Source organism: Strongylocentrotus purpuratus, unplaced genomic scaffold, assembly GCF_000002235.5.
Source record: "Strongylocentrotus purpuratus isolate Spur 01 unplaced genomic scaffold, Spur_5.0 spur5_scaffold_8, whole genome shotgun sequence".
NCBI lineage: Eukaryota > Metazoa > Echinodermata > Echinoidea > Camarodonta > Strongylocentrotidae > Strongylocentrotus > Strongylocentrotus purpuratus.
Window position 1 is genome coordinate 20490621 of NW_022145614.1, and position 22115 is coordinate 20512735.

Consider the following 22115-nt stretch of genomic DNA (forward strand, 5'->3'; position numbering starts at 1 on the left):
TCGCTGGTAATATCGCGAATATTAAAGAGAAGGTTGAGTTCTGGGAAGAGGTGAAAAATAATTTGTGAGCATTACTCATTCTTATTATGCAAGTGTGGAAGAACATCAGATAAGACATGTTCCCTGAAAAGCATGGCTCTTCAAATGCCTTCATATTCTAAATATGCATGTAACATCGTAAAAATCGGGGGGGGGGCCGGCTTTTTACGCCACGTGTTCGTGTAGTCCCATATACATCTTTCTGTGTACAGTGTTTGTAACTTTACCAAGACTTGGCCAAATTTCTTATCATTTTGATGATTCCAGAACCTTGCAATACACACAAATTCTTATATGCTAGATGATCAACCTTTTCTGGTCGGTTCCACACCGTTTCTTTCACAATGCAATCGCATGACCAGAACTCAACTTCATCTTTAAGCCTGCATGGGCCCCAATTAGTTAATGCAATGTCACTTAATCCTGCCCGCCCCACCGTCACCGAAGCCATGAAAACTCACGTTAATATATTCGAAAAGGCGGCTTTTCATTTTGTTTCATTTTGAAGGCATGGATCTAGAGATTGAAAAGTATTTAGTCACTAGTGAGTTTTCTGGTCAACAATGCACTCGAATTAGCGAATCGAAATTAACGATATCAAGGGATTGTTCCCTAGCCAGAGTAAGATATTCATCTGTAATCCATAGATAACTACACTGGTTACCTGTTCATAAGACAATAATGTATAAAATTTCACTATTTGTTTATAAATCCCTGTATAACCTTATCCCATCCTATATTTCTAGTCTGTTTTGTCCCATCCAGCAATCAAGATGTTAATTACGTTCAAGGTCAGACCCCCTTCTTCTGCAAATCCCCCGCATCAATTCGAAGAAGGGTCAACAAAATATAATTTGTTCTGGTCCCACTATTTGGAATAGTCTCCCATTAAGCATTCGTTCCTGCACATCAGTCGCATCATTTAAGAGAAATCTAAAAACTCATTTGTTTTCTTTGTAATTGTTATTTTAGTGTAATGCACTTGGAGAGCGTATAATTATTCTGTGTTTATTACTAAATAAAGCGCTTAGAGCATGCTTATGTAAAGGCGCTATATAAATATCAATATGTATGTATGTATGTAGAGCATGTTTGACCCTTTTTCCTAACGTTTACAGCTATTGATCACAACATCCCCAACAATCGACCACATCAACCAACCTGCAGCATATATGCCTGTAGATGATGAATTATTTAATCATTGTCCATATCTTAGGGTTTCCTTAATTTGTGAAACAACGCACAGGGTGTTGAAGGCTCTTCTCGCCAGTCATGGCCGGACAAAATCAGATTTAAATTCCTGTTAAGAGGGCACTGACCCTCTACAGTTAATGAAAATGATACGACGCTAGTACAGCTTACACCGTTGTAAGGGTAAATCTATGAACATGTCTAAAATCTTCTTAAGGTTGTTACTGTGTAACTCATATCCACTATTTCGTATTATTTCAAGTTACAGTTAAACCCTACTCAAGCTCTAAGCTCGATGGAATTCTGGTTTTACAATGGGACAAGTAAAGACCCCTCTATAAGTCGCTAAATGCACCGATGCGGCTGTTTATACTTGCGTGCGATTATATCACCACGAACGCTCGATTAAGGACCTCTGATATTCGCACTGTAGTCAGAAAAAGTGCAAAAAAGATGCAAACCCATCGCAAGTACACTGTAAACCGCAAATGACCCGAATAAGATCGTATGTGTCACGATCAGTTTCGTTTGTATGTGAATTAAAGGTGATGCATAATATTGTGTTTTTATCTGCGATTAACTGTGGCCCGTTACTACATTTGATATTTATTATTTAAAAAAGTAAAGCCCAAATGGGAAACCTAAACCCTTCTCTGTGTATCACGATGCTAGTTTGATTGTATACTAGACTAATGCCGTTTGTCTATACTACTAACGTATGTTCTTTAATATTATTTACTATATTTCAATATTTGTCAATATAATGTGTAGCATTTACCACATGACGTGGCTGCCAAAAACTGTATAACTACCATGTTGATTTTTAAAAGCTAATTTTAATCATTACATTTTTCGCTACCTGCCCTACGTGGTCCATTACTCATTTCCAGTCCTGGGCTTTACTTATAATGTTTTCCTTTCATTTTGTTTTTTGTTGATAATGTAGTCTCTATTCCTTTATTGCTTCTAAAGTATAAATAACGTAATGCACCAACAACATTCGGTTTATATCAATGTCAAATTGGCTGATTTGAAAAAACTGATTGACCTCAACGCCCCGTCTTCTATTATTTGTTCACAAAAGGAGGCTAAAGCTGATCTGGTTTATAAGATCAGAGTAACCCACCGACAATTTATAACATATTGAAATGCGCCATTAGACCCCTGTCAAACAGGGAGATTACACTGAGCATGAACAGGCAAGTTTCTTTTAATCTCCAGGAAAAAATTCTGAACAAAAAGCATTATTATGTCAAAAATCATGTAATCCTATTAAACGTAAATTTGTTAAAATGGCATTTTCTGACTCATACCACGCCACTTACAAGAAGGTCTGCAAGATTAAGTCGTTTGCTCTTCAGAACTTGCTGTTTTGTGGACCTTCGACTTCGTGATCGTACAGTCACCTGAGACGTTTCCGACCATGAATCGGTGGTTGCGTGGGGGCTTTCCTAAATACTAGTGACCGATTAATACCGCGAAACCAACCCCAAATCCATACCAAACCGATCTTTTTAGAATAATGTATGTGTTTGTGATGTTTTTGTTTGTTGGCGGTCTGATATCGGTCTCACTGGGCTGACAGGAATATAGAAACGTAGACTAAAAATGTATTTCCCCCTTCGCTATAATGATTATATGATAATCCGGAAAGACTAAAAGTTCATTCTAACCAAGCTTTTCAATGTCCAAGTACTTATCAAAATGCCTAAAGAGTACATCGGATGGACATCAGGCCTTTATATGCTATGCTACCACTCCTACCAGATAGAACGATCTAGCTTTTTAAATTAGCTAGTGCTTTTAAAATAGCAATAAAGATTATCCTGGACGTCTTTTTATTTATTTCGCATGTATGTCTTCAGGAAAAGATTGGTAGACAACTTTACACTCCTAATACATGCTTCTATATTAGGCATCACTTCGGAGTTTTTTTTCTTTCTTTTTTCGAGTTAATCAAGAATGAGCTCTAAAGTAGTGTTTTCTATTATCTTTTTATTTTAGAGGGGATTCCACTATTTTGACCATGAATTTCTACTCCAAAACGAACGATCCCTAACATGACTCTTAAATAAGTATAATTCCACAACTACAAATTGGCTCGTCAAAGGAACAGCGATATCCTTTAATACTATACAGGACCTAGACCTATAACAATATTTGACAAGTCTTTTCTTCTTTTCTCTTTCTAAAGTAGACTTTGTGAGCAATGGCATGGCAGTTCAGAATAAGCTTCTCAAACAGTTTGTTTGTTTGTTTATAGAATACAAATGGGGTGTTTTGTTTGTTTCCTCTCGGTCATGTTTGGGCGTTCTTGTTCAATGTCTATACCCCTAGCATTAAACGTTGCCTAAAGTGGCGGATCAAGGGGCACGGGAGCACCCTCCTCCGTCCGCCAAAACAAATCTGGCACACCTTGGCCCCGTCTTATAAAGAGTTGTGATTTATTCGGATAAATCGCAACTTGAAATAAATCGCAACTCCTATGTCATAATAACAATATAATAATATCGGATATTTATATAGCCCACATATGCACCATGCAAGGTGCTCAAGGCGCTCCAATATTACCCGGCTTATTAAGTACACATTCGTGACTAATTATAAGTTGCGATTGTTTAAAATCATCGCGACTCTATAATACAGGGTCCTGAAGAACACTTTGTTATTCTTGTCAAAGATTGATTGTACTTGTGCCCCCTCCTTCCTCCATAGGCCACAAAAATCCTGGATCCGCCACTGACACAACACACTAATGAGTCAGTCGACTTTAAAAGGAGTGACCACCACGTTCTCGATGAGAGTAATAAGCAAACACTTGCTCTGTTACACCTTCAACAAATATTCTTTTAATTTTGTTTACATTTCCCGGTAGAAAAGAAAAATGGCGAAAAGGATGAAAAAAGATAATAATCTCATTGATATAAAATACACTGGCGCGATAAGGTATGGTCACAATCATCATACACTGACTCGACTACTCTCAAGCATCCTGCATGTCCGAGGTTACTTGTATAAAAGCGCATCCGGACACCTACCCCTGGACATCCACCTCCCTGATAACCACCCCCAGTCAACTACCCTCTAGGACAACTATCCCCTAGGGCAACCACCCTCTAGGACGACTACCCCCAGGACAACTACCCCCGTACAACTACCCCTAGGACAACTATCCCCTAGGTCAAATACCCCCGGACAACTCTACCCCCGGACGACTACCCCCAGACAACTACCCCTAGGATAGTTGACCGGGTGGTAGTTGTCCTAGTGGATGGTTATCGTATGGGGGTAGTTGTCTGGGGGGTAGTTGTCCGGGGGTAGTCCCCGGGGGTATTCGTCCTAGAGGGTGGTTGGCCTAGGGGTTAGTTGTCCTTTGGGGTAGTTGACTGGGGTAGTTATCCGGGGGTGGATGTCCAGGGGGTAGGTGTCCTTGAACCGTATACAAGCCCGGCGTAATATTGGTATTTGCAAAGAGAGTAAAAGCACATGAGCGTCAGGGGAATGGAGCCGGAGCACATTTACATAAAAAACGGGCACCGCACGAGCATAAAATACATACCTGATCCCCTCATTAATGGGGATGGGGGCCAAAAGTCCCCTCCCTAATTACGAGAATGGAAGAATTCACTAGTAACCCACATTTTGTTTACCTGATTGGCTCATATGATTTCTGGCGTAGCTGTGGGTAAAGTGCCCCCCTCTCATACCAGAGATAGAGAGAGAGAGAGAGAGAGAGAGAGAGAGAGAGAGAGAGAGAGAGAAGGGAGAGAAGGGGAAGGTGAAGGGTTAGAGGGGGAGAGAAAGGAGAGAGAGATTGGGGGGGGGGGGGAGTCCTCAAAGTCCTCAAAGTCCTCAAAAAGCGATTTAGCGAACCTAATTCAACAAAAGAGCGCGACAAAATAGCAAATGCGAGAAGTAAAATCACGGAGGCATCGTCAAGCATGTCGGCAACGGTTCCGAATTCGGCAATTTGTGGATTCATAAACACAGTGCCCCCAAATTTGTACAGGTACCCTTAAAGTACCCCTTTTTACATATGAAAAGTTCCCCTTTTACTTCAGATAAGTGCTCCATTTTATTCATTTTATTTATGATAGCTGTCCGTTCCACGCTTTTATAAGTGCCTCTTACCTCCTCTGATAATTAAGTGCCCCTTCACCTATGATAATTGCCCCCATTCGAATACGAGAGGTGCTCATTTCACTTTAACAAGTGCTCTTTTCTTTTATAATAAGTGCCAATTCTCACCTATGATAAGTGCCTCTTTTTATTTTGACACTTTGTAATAAATGCCCCCTTTCAATTCTCCTATTCATTTCAGGTGACCGCCCCTTTTCGGGTACAATAAGTGCCCATTCACCTCTTATAACTGCTCCTTTTCAAATCTGAGAGGTGTCCCTTATATTTTAACAAGGGCCTCTTTTCATTATTTTGTATGCTCTCTTTTCATATTTATGAGTGCCCCTTTTTCATCTCTGATAATTGCCCCTTTTATGTTGACACGTGCCCTTCATCCTTTCTAATTAGTGCCATTTTTCTTCGTATAATTGCCCCTTTTCCATTGTCATAAGTGCCCTATTTCATCTCTGGTGAGTGCCCATTATTAAGTGCGAGGAGTGCCCCATTTTCACCTCAGGTACATGGAATTCCCCTTTGTACTTTGACATGTTATTCTAATAAGTATTGTTTTTCCCTTTGGATATGTGCCCCCTTTTCCTTTTCCCTTAAAATGTGCTCGAAATCTAAAGCGATTAAGAGCAACTTTCCTTTAATTTTACCCAAAGCTGGGTCGCTACGCTCGCTCGCATTTAAGTTGATATATTTGTGTTTCTAATTAAAGATTTGTAGAGTCTTTCATGATTACATTGTGCTTAAAACCCCATCAGGGTTGTTTTTTCCTCTTTATAAGATGTCATTTTTTTTTGCACTGCGACCTCACAAATCTCAAAACATTTTATTCGCTGGCTTCGCTGGCTCGCTTGGGGGCTGGCAGAGCCCCTGTCGGGAGTTCCGGGGCCGTGCCTCGAGTTTTGGCAATTCGAAACATTCTAGAAAGCCGTCGTGAGCGATAAAAACTCCAAAGAGCACGAACAAGCCCTCAGATTGGGTTTTCATCTTATTCATCAGTAGCAGAACACACCCTTAATACTGGACACAAAATTCAATGGAATGATGCCCCCATTATTGAGTTTGAAACGCACTTCTGGTCAAGAAAGGTAGAAGACCCACCTGGATAAAAAGATTAATTCTTGACTGAATAGGGACTTTTACTATGTATTGTTACCGTTCTCCGTACCGGTGATCTTGAGGCAGAGCACAAAAGGCCCTCAAATTGGGCTTCCATCTTATTCATCAATAGCAGAACACACCCTTAATACTGGACACAAGATTCAATGGGACGATGCCCCCATTATTGACTTTGAAACGCACTTCTGGTCAAGAATGGTTCAAGAATTCCCCAGGATAAAAAGATTAATACTTGACTAGGCTAGGGTGCGGAGCCCCAGGAAGTTCTTGATTTTTTTTTAAATTTAGAAATTTTGCAAATTGTAATTTCCTCCTTGAAAGTCACATAGCCCCTTTCATTTCATTTTAAAAATAACCTCTATTTCTCTCTTTAAAGAGACACAGACACACGTCGAGCCAACTCATCGGAAATGTACTTTGTAAGAGTAAATTTAAGTTTCATCTTCTTCCTTTTTCTTTCTTTCTTTCTCTCTCTCTCTCTCTCTCTCCATCTTTCCTGTTGAAGATGACCCCAAACTGTATTGCAAAGCTACGTCTGAGCAGGGACGTGATAGAGAAGGACTTGAATCAAGCCGTTCTCCTTTGACCCCATGCTCCAAGCCGCCGGAAAGTTATGCGCTAATCTGCAGCTGTTGACCAGGTGGTGAGATAAAAGAGCGCATGAAATTTTAGGATTTAGAATTCCTACATCAGAAAATGGTATCACAGCAACTGTTCGCTGTCCCTTCCAATGATTTCTCATCCATTGTTGAATGTGTAAAGAGTAGAACAAGCGAACACAAACTTGTGTAATTTAATTCTTTTTTAAACTTGAAAAATACAAAAAACACGCGAAAACACGCATTAGCAAACTTAATGTTATTGAAGATTGTAAATCATGGATCAAATAACGGGACATTAAAGCATGCACAAATTAGCGCATCATCCTAAAATATTGAGTTTTTGACAGGATGTAATTTTTCTTTTACCAACTCTGGCACACAATTCAAAGGCAGGACGGAGTTCTAAATTTGAAAATTTGTTTGATGCACTTTTCCCAATAAAATTCCCATATAAAGTTTTTAATTTACACTGTAATTTTGCCGGTAATTTAATATTTTGTAATAAATGTAAAACTGGTGCCTGGCTTCCGAAATTCCCCGCAGTGGAAGCGCGGTTCGGAGCATGGAACTTCAAAGCCAAGTGGAATGTTACACATCCCATTGTTACGCTTTAGAACTCAAGAATGCGTTTGAATAAATTACAAGAGTTTCGCCTCCTGTTCTTTCACCTCCCTGGTCTGAGGATGACTATGTTAACATGTGTAGAACAGGTGAATATGCATGTGACACCTGTTCTACACATTTTTACATAATAGCAGTGAAGGGATGTTCCTTTGTCTACCACAGCAACTGTTGAGGGTAGAATGAGGAACTCTTTATTTTGTCCTCTTTCTTCGTCCGTCATGTTCATAGTGAGCCTTTTACAAAATAGGTGAGCTTTATAGCACATTTGTCAAATAGAAACACATTTTACCCCTTTGTATACTGAAGGTATATGGATGTCGAACTGAAATTTCCAGGAGGTCATGAGCTCCCCCACCCCCCCCCCCCCATAGGGTTGATATGATATCATGTTCCCATGATGCACGGCATCGCAGTTAGTAGGGCGCCTTCGCAAAGACGACGGAAGGCAAAGACGACGGTAACGCGAGCAAAAAACAATCTGCGCATGCGCGAACCAGAATTTTCTCCCTCCAGTAGATTTTCACGACCGTACGCGGCCATGATCCCTAAACACGACGGAAGAGTTGAATCGCCGTAATTCCGGGATATGTGTTATGGGAGGAGGCGGGGATGACATCATAGTTTTGATTGTCCAATCTCCTTCCTTGATCTATGAGAAATATAAATTTGTGAAGATTAACTAGAAATGAACAAGTCTTTAATAAGATATATAGTATGTGTTCAAACTTCATGAGAACTGTAAATCAACGAATACGACCAATTTTCTATAAGTAGTTATCAGCCTTTCCAGTTCATTATTATTTTTTGTATCACCTATGTATGTTTTGTCTTTTTGCGATAAGGGCACAGTAAATCTGAAGTGTATTTAATGACCTTGAAACCAAAGACCGGTATACAATTTGTTCTGTACTTTAGTATGACTGTTCAAAGAGACACGATTTGCTCTTAAACTATTGACTGGCTTCCTTGCTTTTGTTGCGGAGATTGAATCCCACAATAGAATCATCGAACTCATAACCCCTGTTACGCAATAAATAAAGTCAAAGCAATCCACGCCAATACTTCTATGTGCATGGCATGCTTGAAGTATTTTCCATCCCTAAAAAGCCGATGTCACGATAGAACGAATCAGTTCTAAAGATGTCACTTCACTCTTTCACTGTTTCTTCTTTTTCCTTCTGTTATTATAAAAGTAGCCTTGTGGTAATTCTTTGGAAACGCCCCCCTCTCAAAAAATGAAATGGAAGCTCTCATGTGAAAGAATATGTTTTGACTAATACGTGATGATATAAACTTTGCCGGGAAACCGCCTACTATCTATCCGGACCGGATAGATATCGCGCACGTCTCGCGTAGTCCCGTATACATCTTTCTGTGTACAGTGCTTGTAACTTTACCAAGACTGGGCCAAAGTTATTATCATTTTGATGATTCCAGAACCTTGCAGTTTACACCAATACTTATATGCTAGATGATCAACCTGTTCTGATCGATTCCACAATATTTCTTTCACAATGCAATCGCGTGACCAGAACTGGTCTTTACCTTTAACTACATTTGGGTGTTCATTTGAAATATTGTTGTATGACATTTCTTTTCTTTTCCCTCTTGAAATATTACTCTAATATATTTCCCACTTATATGTTACTTCACATTTAACTACACGACTCTATATATTGATCTACACGCATACTATACAGTTTAGTTTCAAATCATCAAAACTCTCACAACTATATTAGATGATTATGATTAAGGTCTCATCCTTTCTATGGTGATGCTCCTATACTTTTTTTGATTGGAAATACTTGTCATTTTGATGTTATCTCCGACCTGCATTTCTATTATCAGCATTTGAATTGTTATGAATATATGTATAGTGTGATACGGTCATGCTGAAAAACAGCCATTTGGCTGAAGTATGTGCCACCGTCCTAAAATAAAATAAACGAAACGAACGAAATGAAATAGAGGAAACATCCTGTTACTGTGTAGGTCTCTAAACGTGTATGAATAAATTAATCAATCAATCAATCGGTAATCTACCAATTTCAATAACTTTACCTGTTATAATGTTCGTGTTGTGTCTTCTGGTGTGTACAGATCATGACAACGAGGTCATACCTACATTAAAAAGTATTACGTCAGTCACACCGCCAAACCGACTCAAGACCGACTCCAAACCGACTAATGTTTCGCCATAGGAGGGCATTGTAACTGATGGTCTGTCGTCGGTCAGGGGTCAGTCTAATCATTTGACCTTTAAAAGTTCACAATTTGTTCTTAAATGCCCTATTTTGTGACAGTGCTTTTAATTCAAAACTTGATGAAATGCCTTTGCTGGTTTATTGGAGATAAAGCGGAAGCTTAGGCATTTAAAATCGAAATCTAGTATAATACCTCAGATATAATGAGAAACCTTATAATACCCATCTACAATTCAGACCAGATCTATGCCACGGGACTTATTACATACATTTCGTTGTAATCCCCGATTGAATACAAAACTACCGGTAAAGCGTTTAGAAGAAAAGATATATCATGAATAGGTTTTTACAAAGAGAAACATACAAACACATAAAAGAGATAACGCCGCGAAAAGTAGTCTCTCGATTATAGGACATTTATACCCTGGTCACGAAAACGGGACCGCTACCAAACCGGGAAAAAAGATTGCATTACCGGTACACTGAATGGTCATGAGTTGATTGGTTTCGTGTCGGGGTGGAGTCAGCGTGGCGGTGTTTTATTCATTTTAGCGCTGTCTTTCTTCATAAGCTTTATAGAAGGATTTTGAGATTCACCCCAGTCTGGCCTGTAGATTACCTGTTCTTTTATGTGTATATTCCAAATCGTCTCTGAAGCAAATATCGTGCCTGAAATGTGATCATTCAGAGTTCCTGATAAATAATATTTTCTAACGCTGCACCAATGCTTGAAAAGATTTATACCAAAGTCGCACCGACAAAACTGTCACAGGTTTACAACACCCTCCGCTTAGAAATAATTACAATTTTCTATCATTTACAATGTTCCCATGAGAAAAGTTGTATTCTTGTAATTCATTTCTTTATTTAAATAAAAATAGCTCATATCAAAATATAATCTTTTTTTCATAATGCTAAGACGCATTTAAATGTTAATCCCTTTTTGCCTCGTTTTATTATTTTGCTCAAAGGAGGGGGGTGTCGAGTAAACAAAAATAGATCTCCATACCCCCCCCCCCCCTCCCCCTGTTGAGCCAAAAAAATATTAAAAAATAGTGCTCACTACCCGGCTGAGTCGCCGGTAAATATTTTCTCACCAATTCGGCCCCCTCTTGGGCCCCCTCCTTCGCTGCTGGCTGGATCCGCCCCTGTATCGTGGAGTGCACTACTTGTGCATAAATGAATAACGATTACATAACTTTCATGAGCACGTATCCAGTATTTTGTCTCCGTGTATTTCACACTTTGGTCTGCAATGACATCTATCTGCTCATGCTCAGACTGCAACTATGAACTGGCTACCAACAAATACTTTTCTACTAGTGAATCCCTTAGTAAACGAATAGCGAGCGTATCTAGGCATAATATCATGTATTACTTTTGTGTTAGAATACTTAGGGTATATGGGGGGGGGGGGCTATAGTTGGATGAGTGTATCTAAATCCATCTTTTGTTTATTTGTTCACATGTTTTTGTGACAAGTATAAAATCTACATGTCGTCACCTTCCTAAAATAATTGCCTTAGTCACATTTTGAATAAAATTTATATTTTTGTACAATTCATCTCTTCATGAGGCTATCCACCTTTGTTAAATGACATATGTGCTGAATTGAACATATTCATGCTGCTTCTACTCAGTTAGTATAATTGCCTAAGTCAACCGTGTGACTAATAGGCTGTTTTACTTTTGGGCCTACATTGTTGTATGTCAAGAAATGTTACTTAAGCATCAACGAAGACGACTGAGAAACATTGGAGAACTTGTTTTAAATGGAAATGTGTTTATTTCCTTTAATCATATTGTTTGTAGTGGGAATAGATAAAGTGAACTGTTTTGCCTTAGTCACTTACTCCAGGATTAATTTTGCCTAAGTCAGATGTAAGTCACAGCGGCATGTTTGCAAGTAACATAATTGATAGACAACGTTATTTCAGTAGTCATACACTTTTGGTCATAATGGTGGAATAATTATTTTTACCCCAATTTATTGAATGATTTTGACAATGATTTATTCCTAATAGATCTAGATAATAGTATACATTCTCAGATTTTATTGAATGACAATTGAGGATTGTTTGTTTTGCGTGACTGCTAAAGCATGTGTGTGCTACAATGCTAATCAACTAGGGGACCTACGTCCTTAAGTCATAACTGCCGGAAATTGGGATTAATACCTCATAAAAGGGCACTAATATAGCACATCGACACGGTTTTGATCCCGGGGGCTCACAGTAACGAGGCCATTGCTTAGCCAATGAATCATGACGGTACGCAGCGGGTGCTATAGGGTACCTCGACGCCCCCACAAAAAAAATATATATATCTCTCTCACTCTTCTCTCCATCTTTTTGTAAACATATTGAGATAAGCAAGAAACATGGTCATTACTATGACCAAAAAATTTAAGCCCCGAAGTTAAAACTTGAAGAAAGCAAGAAAAAGAAAAGAAGCTGTATTAGAGTTTGTATCGCTCACGACGGCTACCTAGAATGTTCTGAATTGCCAAAAGAGAAGAAAATGGGTTATTTTCAATCCGTGAGACGGTAAAGCTAGTGATGTATTGTACCAGAAGAAAGCCGTAAAAAGGATGATGGAGACGGTAAAACGGATTATTTCAGATTAAATGAATGGGATAGGATTCCCTCGTAATCAGGGAAGGTATTCTTCTCCTTCTTCTTCTTTTTTTTTCTTCTTCATTTTACCAATGATAATTTTCTTCATTCTTCTTTCCGTATGTTTCTTCTTCTTCCCATTCATCGTAATCTTTTTTTCCCTATTAATCTCCATCATCATCATCATCATCATCATCATCATCATCTCCTTCTACTTTTCATTCTCCTTTGTTTAGTAGAACACACTTAATCATACATGTGTTAGTCAGTTCATTGAAGTTTTGAAAAAATTTCCAACAGAAAGCCGTTGTTTAGACAATTATTAGAATTTTGCTTCATGCACGTAATACAAGATTAGGGATACAAGTCTTTGAAATGTGCCAATCGGACAGAACAATACATAAAGGAGATGGCTCTGTTAAACCATAGCGTTAAACCAAGCTCGCGTGGGCTTTGATTTTCAAGTTCCGAGATGGCTTGAGAGGAAGAGTGAGAGATATTACAACGTGGATGTCTTTTGCCATTTTGCCAATTCTTGTTTAAAAGGTTTCACATTTTTTATAAATCGAATACGTTTGGGTAATTTATTCCAGTTTGATGGACCCTATCCCTAAATTAAAAACAATATAACTAATTAAACTAATGACTAGTGATTGACCTATTGGTTCTTGGGAGGCCTTTAAGTTTCCTCTGCCTGCAAATGAACGTAGAGGGCAGTAATTTTATTGTTCAATCGTTAACTAGACATGAATATGTCCTGCTAATGACCATGTCTACTTAATGACTCATTTTTTCACTACATATTGTCCGTCTAATGACTCTGTAAGATGTTATGTATATATATATATATAAACGTCTTTGTGCTCTGCCCCAGGACCCTAACACACTCATTGGCTTCGAACCCCCTCCCCCCTCCCCAGTAGCTTTTATAGAAATCACATCTGGACCAGCTTAGAACCCCTGCTTTGCCATTTCCATGGTCTACGAACCTGCTTATTAAAGCATCATACGTGTACTTTGCAGTTGGGTGATGGTCTGAATATTTATTTTCGAGCGAGCGAAGCCAGCGAGCAAAACAAAAATTGAGATTTGTGAGGTCGCAGTGCATACAAATCTTATAAAAAGGAAAAACACAATCCTGATGGGGGTTTTAAACATAATCTAATCATGAAAGACTGAAAAGACCTTTAATAAGAAACATAATTATATCATCTTTAAATGCAAAGCGAGCGAGCTTTGGGTGAGATTAAAGAAAAAGTTGCTCTTAATTGCATTAAATGCTCTTAAATGCATTTTATGGGAAAAGGAAAAGGGGGCACATCCAAAGGGAAAAGAACACTTATAATAAAAATAAGCCTGCTAACACCCCTGAGCTTCCAGGGGCTTCGCCTCTGGACCCGACCCAAATTTACGCTACCCCTCAGTGTGACTGGGGTATCAGTCACATCGTAAACCGACCGATCTGCGGCCATTCGGGATAGTAGACTTTCGGTCTTTCCTCGTCTGTTGTCGGTCTTTTCGGTGTGACTGGGGTTTCAGTCACACCGTAAACCAACCGATCTGCGGCCATTCGGGATAGTAGACTTTCGGTCTTTCCTCGTCTGTTGTCGGTCTTTTCGGTGTGACTGGGGTTTCAGTCACACCGTAAACCAACCGATCTGCGGCCATTCGGGATAGTAGACTTTCGGTCTTTCCTCGTCTGTTGTCGGTCTTTTCGGTGTGACTGGGGTTTCAGTCACACCGTAAACCAACCGATCTGCGGTCATTCGGGATAGTAGACTTTCGGTCTTTCCTCGTCTGTTGTCGGTCTTTTCGGTGTGACTGGGGTATCAGTCACACCGTAAACCGACCGATCTGTGGCCCTTAAGGATAGTAGACTTTCAGTCTTTCCTCGTCTGTTGTCGGTCTTTTCGGTGTGACTGGGGTATCAGTCACACTTATTTTAGGGAGGGGCGGTAGTGAGCAAGCGAATCACCTATAGAGCGTGTGAAGCCCGCTCGCTAGGGAGGGGTTGGTGAAAGGCATCCCGCGCGAAGCGCGAAAGTTTTGACTTTCATTATTTAAGTTATTATAAAAAGAAGACAATTTGTGTAACGTTCTCTACTCTTAAACCCTGATTGTCTGAATTCGGTTTCTCCCCCTCCCGCACGAAGCGCGGAAGCTTTTGACGTTTCATTAAATTATGAGAGAAAGAAGGCGATTCGTTATACCGTTTTCGACTCTTAATAAGCCCTAATCGTCTGAATTCAGTTTCCCCCTCTCGCGCGAAGCGCGGAAGCTTTGACATTTCCTTAAATTATTATGGAAAGCAGACGATTTCTTCTACTGTTCGCGAATCTTAATCCTTGTCTGAATTCAGTTTCCTCCCCTCCCGCGCGAAGCACGAAATCTTAGACGTTTCCTTAAATTCTTAGGGAAAGCAGACGATTCGTTGTACCGTTTTCGACTCTTAATCCTTGTCTGAATTAAGTTTTCCCCCTCCCGCGCAAAGCGCGGATGGTTTGACGTTTCACATAATTATTATAGAAAGAAGACGATTCGATGTACCGTACTCGACTCTTAATCCTTGTCTGAATTCAGTTACCCCTTCCCCCCCCCCCCCCCCCCCCGCGCGAAGCGCGAAAGCTTAGATGTTTCCTTAAAATATTAGAGAAAGAAGACGATTCGTTGTACCGTTTCCGACTCTTAATCCTTGTCTGAATTCGGTTTTCTCCCTCCGACGCGAAGCGCGGAAGCTTTGACGTTTCACATAATTGTTAAAGAAAGAAGACGATTCGTTGTACCATTCGCGACACTTAACCCTAATTGTCTGAATTCGGTTTCCCCCACCCGAAGCGCGGAAGCTTTGACGTTTCCTTAAATTATGAGAGAAAGCAGACGATTCGTTGTACTGTTCTCGAATTTTAATCCTTGTCTAAATGAAGTTTCCCCCACCCGCGCAAAGCGCGGAAGCTGTCGCGTTTCATCAACATATTAGAGAAAGGAAGACGATTCGTTCTACCGTTGTTGACTCTTTATCCTTGTTTGAATTTGGTTTTTCCCAAAATTTTAAACCTCTGATTTCTTTAGCTGATATTATAGGAAAGTGAAAATTCGATAAAATACAAGTATTCTAGTTGTAGTCACTCTTGAAGTCGTCACAGCGGATAAAAGGTCACAGTTCGTATGGAAAATATGTATGGAAAACTTGTCGGCCGACCGACAATATACATCTCACCGACTTCAAACTTCTGCATTGATATAGAACAAGAGAATCGAGCAAGAATACCGACACAACTGACCCGACACAGCAATATATTTATGCGTGTCTTTCTTGCTCCCTCGACGAGACGACTTCACCCAACAACCCCTCTCTCTTTTACTCCCACTCTTCCTCTCTCTCAGGCTCTTACCTCCTCCTCTCTCTCGTCTCTGTCACCCCCGTTTCTCTTGTTTCCCTTTTCTCATTTGTTTTCCTTTTCTTTCTTTTTTCTTTCTTTCCTCTCCCTCCTTTTTCTCTTTCTTTCTTCTCTTTTCTTTCCTTTCTTTTCCTTTCTCTTTTTCTTTTCTTTCCCTTTCCCTCTCTTTTTCTTTTCTTTCCCTTTCCCCCCTGTTCCCGACGGCAGCGCAATTTTACCGACAAGTGGGGGTGTTGCACCCCCCCCCCCCTTTGGAGACGCCCCTGGGTACAATGTATGATAAATTAAACACGTGTGACAAATAAAGAATTATCTTTTACCCTTTATTGACTAATCCAATAATCCAATAGGTTCTTAAATACAAAAGATGAAAGATCAGGTCACATTATTCACAATATAAATATTAACCATTTGTAATGGACATAATATCAATTCATGTTTAAAATGTAATAGAATATCAGAAAATAGAATATGCCATGTCCTATTTACAGTTAAAACACAACTACATTATATAATTATTTTTTCACTTTTTTTCTATTTCAGTCAATTTTTTTTTTGTTTTTGTTTTTTTGTTGGGGGGGGGGAGAATCTTGCGAACCATTTGTTCATATTTCTGGCACACACTCCCACACTATCGAAGGTAAAACTAGATTTTAATCCGTCACTGTTGACGAATAAACTTTGAAGATGACTAATTTATGTCTATACAACTATTGTATTTCCGTATGTTTTGCTTTTTTTTTTTTTTATAAAGACATGATTTCACAAACAGATAGTTCTAAGGCGTAAAAATATGAGCGCCCTCTTGTCTCAAAGGCAGGAAATGATGATGTTTCATGAATGCCCAACAAAACGAACTTTTCCTCCTTTGTGTTCCTCATTATTACAGAGGCATTGTGCATAGACTCTTCAATTAGTCAACCTGAAGCGTAGATGGCTGTATTGCTATTTATTTTGAATGCATTTGCTTTTTTGCATTTTTAAGATAAATACTCACTAAAAATAGATCTAAAATACAAAAAAGACTAAATATCTTAAAATAAGATCATAATGAATTTGATAACAATATAATATGATTGATATATGCGAAAATATGCACAAATAAAAATATAAAAAGTTTTGAAAAACATTTTATACACCTTTGTTATTTCAAGTACAATTTGGTCCGTTTGTCTAATCGACTCAAATCTCATTTTGCTAAAGCTAAAACGATAAACTTAATTCAACTCAACTAACTCTACATAGTAAAAGTGCATTTGGAAATTAAACGTGAAATATACATACTCCTCAATATAAAATATATTTCTATTACCAACAGAACACTGACAATGATATTTTTACCCTACAAGTAAAAACTTCGGTGATTCATTAGTGATCACGATCTAAAAAGTCAAGAATAAAATTATATGATAATACTACTAGTGTTTTTTAAAGCACTATACTACTTTTACCCCCAATATCAGTCTCAACGTCGAGTTATGAGGAATTTGCATAATATAAATATGGCATCACGACACCCAAATGTCGCAAAAAATCCCGAATGTTTTGCGTGCATCGTATATATAAATATATATATAAAAATAGTTTTCTCAAGTCGGATACATATAAAGGTAAAATATTTAGACAAAATACATGAAAAGACACGGCTTATACTGTCAAAGGCACACTTACTCACGATCAATACAGAGGAAAAGGCTTTGAACAAAGGATGTTATGGCAACAAAAGTACTGAAGTAGATACATATGATTGTAAAACCGAAAAAGCATCAATCATGACAAACGTCTAGAATGTAAACATTTGTAGACAAATACTTTAAAGAAATCTAATAAATGAAAGTGGCACAAAAGAATTTATAGGGAACGTTATTTTGTTACTGATTACGTAAAAGCTTTGGCAAAAAAAAGGCCAGGAGGTCGAAAGCCTAAAACATTACAGAAAGCTATGCTTCATCACCGATATGATAGAAATGTGATAATGAGACACACTCGACTATATGTGCAACGTACAGACAAATATTAATTTCCTCTGCTCAACCTCCACAATGAGTACTGACTGATGGTATACAAATATTGACTGCTCATGAGGATGATGGTGGGAACTATCACTCCCAAGGTGGTGTTCACACCGGCCCTTCTATCACCCCGAGGCGAAAGCCGAGGGTGTGATAGAAGGGCCGATGTGAACACTACCGAGGGAGTGGTAGTTCCCTCCATCATCCGATTACAGAGCAGTCCATATTTGTTTTATATACCTCATCCTTTTTATTGATTCATGATTAGATCTAGATGTAGGTCTAGATCTAGCTCTAAAAAACAGGAAACGAGATCAAGAGGATTTTACTCACCAGAATAAGAAAAATCCAACATTAAGTCCAAGGCAAGAGTATTGAATTCCTACGCGCTGCGCGTAACCGCGCGATTGCGGTAGCCTAGCAACTCAAAAAAATTGTGTGCGCAACTAAGTCGCGGGAGGGGTTAGGGGTCCTATCCCAGGGTTTGATAGTAGCTATCAAACCCTCTGACGTAATGATACTTGATAGATCGAAATGCTCCTTGACATGTGATATAGTGTTGACCAATCAGTGAATGACAATCTATGTATGAGGTATATAAAGTAAATTATATACCTCATACATAGATTGTCATTCACTGATTGGTCAAAACTATATCACATGTCAAGGAGCATTTCGATCTATCAAGTATCATTACGTCAGAGGGGTTGATAGCTACTATCAAACCCTGGGATAGGACCCCTAACCCCTCCCGCGACTTAGTTGCGCACACAAATTTTTTGAGTTGCTAGGCTACCGCAATCGCGCGGTTACGCGCAGCGCGTAGGAATTCAATACTCTTGCCTTGGACTTGATGTTGGATTTTTCTTATTTGGGTTAGTAAATTCCTCTTGATCTCGTTTCCTGTTTTTAGAGCTAGATCTAGACCTACAGCTAGACCTAATCATGAATCAATAAAAAGGATGAGGTATATAAAACAAATATGGACTGCTCTGTAATCGGATGATGGTGGGAACTACCACTCCCTCGGTGGTGTTCACACCGGCCCTTCTATCACCCCCTCGGCTTCGCCTCGGGGATGATAGAAGGGCCGGTGTAAACACTACCTTGGGAGTGATATTTCCCACCATCATCCTCATGAGCAGTCAATATTTGTATACTATTTCAGTTAGACATATTTTATTGGTGCCATCACTGCACTTAATATAATTATTATGCAAGCAATTGAGAGGCAAGAGCTAAAAATTTGCAGGTATGATTTGCTGAGCAGCCATCGGTTGAATTACGTCATCAAAAGACTTGATTTTACAACACTGATTTTATTGTTGGCAATCAATTTCGGTTACAGCCCTCAATATTAAGCATGTGACTAATAATTACACTTTTGTTCGGACAACCATTTTAGATTCATAATTGTTATCGTAAAACATCGCTTCTAATTATACATCGTGTTTGTTTTTGTTTTTCTAGAAAAATTACACACATAGTAACAACATTTCAGAATAGTAAATAAAATATAAAGATAGACTACAAATCTTGAAACACCCCTAAATATTCATAAATGTTATCATTAAAACATCGCTTCTAATCATACATTTTCTTTTTTTCTAAGAAAATTACACACATAGTAATAACATTTCAGAATAGTAAACAAAAGGAATGTTACGAGTTTTATTCAATAAGAATGAATAATGGCTTCTTTTGAATCGCACATGTCCGTCACGTCTTGACGCTCTTACCGCTCCAACATTATTAACTCGGTCATAAGCTGGTGGCCAAATATGTAGCGTTCTGGCATATCGGGTACTCGTTTACACTGTGGTAGAGAGTGGCAAAATTGATTGATGTCTTGCCAAAGGACGTTAGTACCGGGCTTGGATTCGAACCCTCAACCCTTAGATTGAGAGTCAAGTGAATTAACTACTTTATCACGACATCTCCGGACATGTCTATTTATTTGGTACTTAAAAGTATGTCGGCCATTTGTAACGGGTCATGTATATTACACCTCAGTCACTACCCAAACAGATCCCCCAACAGACTCCTAATCGGGCTACACCTCAACATTTGTGAGGGTTCACAAGACCGACAGACCACTAGACCGACAGTGTCTGTTTCGTGAGCCTGCTTACCACTTTCTAGGGGGCTTACTAGTGACTAGACCGAGAGCCCACACGACTTATAGCCCCATATCACAAATATTTGTGATTGATATTTGTGTTTGCAAACATCAATCGTACGATCAATTTCAAAGCTTTGTGTTATGGGGCACTGATCGATGTTTATCTATCTTTCCTTGTCCCATTTCTTTGTTGTATCGGTCTTGTCTTATGGGCCTTTGGTCTCAATTTTTCTTGTCTATAATAATTGCTCATGTATTAATTCTGTGCATTATTAGCCTCGTTGGCTGTCGATCTAGGTTACCTTATGTAAATATCGGTTCGTGGACGTCGGTCTACCAAGAACAACCTACATCAAAATCGACCGATTTGGGGCCATTCAGGGTAATGTTTTATTTTTTAATTGTTTAATTGTCTGTCTGATGTCGTCGGTGTGAGTGCAGTTTTATTATAGGCCTATGCCTTTTGTGCAAGGCGTTATAATGTGCCTTTTTTTAGAATCAGAAGGGCGCTTTCTCTGTGTAAAAGCCTGTGATATTTTTCTGTGCTTATGCTTATTTCAGAACCTCAATCTGGAAAACTGTATAGATTTTAAATTCCCATTGCGGTTTTCTTGAACATTGGGCCACAGACGACTTCTAAGAGGCCAAAGATCAAAGTTTAGTCCGAAGTCCTCCAGTGATGTCGTTGATGACTCCCTGCTCGACAAGCTTATGAAGAAACTTCGTCTCGTGGTCGATATCGTGAGTAAACGACGACAAGATGGCTTTGGTCTTCTGCGAGCTGTAGTAGTGGATCGGGGTGTCTAGACGCTTCATGTCGTAGCCGAACCCAGCGACAGATACCTCGTCGCATACACGAATCGCCACCATGATTACCATAGCACCCGTCGTAGGTACATTCTGCAAATGGATGTCAATAAACAGGATTTGTTTTTATTTGTATTCATTTATTTATTCGGTCAAGGAGTTTTTTCTTTACATGTTTAGGATATATATTCATTTATATATTTATCTAAATGTCTTGATTGATTTATCTATTTATAATTCATTTAATCATTTTGTCATATATTCAATGGCACTGAATCAAAAATTGTACATTATAAAAAAAAACATGATGTGATTGCACTAGAACTAACTGACAAAAAAAATAATACAGGGAGAAAGAGGGTTGAAAAGGAAGGAAAGAATGGGGCGGCTGCTGTCGTTATCAATAGCAAAGCTACGGTTCCGGGGACATGGGCACTTGCTCCTAAACGAATGTCGAAGAGAAAATAAAAACAATGGATGAGGGTAAAGTTAAAGAGAGAGAAAGGGAGAGTTGATGTTTCGCAAAACCTTACAATCATGTGTTCTTGATCGTGAGTAATAAATAGTTAGATGACCATTACAGTTGTTAAGGTATAAGGCATGTACGAGGTAACAACGAAAATATTAATACGACAATCGCGGAGACTTTCGAGAAATTTATTTCAATTTTGGTAAATCTTGTGTGTAGGCATTTCGATAGATGAAGAAAAATGTTATTGAAATTGCCTTATCCTTTAGGTTGATTTCTCGAAAGTCTTTGCAATCGTGTGTAATCTCTATCATCATACATGGTTATTACCTTACTGCCTTTTCCCGACTTCATTCCAATAAGATTAAAAGAAAGCTCCGATGTGATTTCTGGATTATAGAGTCGTAAGTCTTTCCGTGGTTTGGGCACAAAATCGACGGTCGTTGACCAGAATCCTTTTAGCTTTTTCTATTTAAAGGAGAAAATTAAGTACAGATAAATGCCAATGAAACCGATCGATTTCGATTCCTTGTTCTATTACGGCAAGGCAACATCAAGGCAGAACTTAATATTGTTTGTGTGTGTAGTATGTTTTTTTTTTCATGTTTTGTTCCTGTTTTGAAAGTTGTTTTTTTCTCTTTTAGATTGGTTTGGTTTGGTTTGTCAGTTTTTTAATTATTATTTAAAGCTAATACAAAGTTTTGGGAAATTTTGAAAATTGGGTCATAGTGATTCTTTACAATTTTTGATATATTTGGATGCCCCTGTGGATGTATTATAAACAC

The 22115-nt window shown here is 38.8% G+C and overlaps 1 protein-coding gene across 1 annotated transcript in view; it reads right to left on the reverse strand.

Moving 5' to 3' along the window:
* Nucleotides 1-19094: 19094 nt before the first annotated feature.
* Nucleotides 19095-22115, reverse strand: part of LOC575661 (lactosylceramide alpha-2,3-sialyltransferase) — a 32266-nt gene continuing 29245 nt past the window's right edge. Inside the window, exons 8-9 of the mRNA XM_030975406.1 lie at nt 21661-21798; nt 19095-20954 (exon numbers count right to left, since the gene is read on the reverse strand). Coding sequence (XP_030831266.1) covers nt 20706-20954; nt 21661-21798 — 387 coding nt within the window. The 3' untranslated portion in view covers nt 19095-20705. The remainder of the gene's footprint in view (nt 20955-21660; nt 21799-22115) is intronic.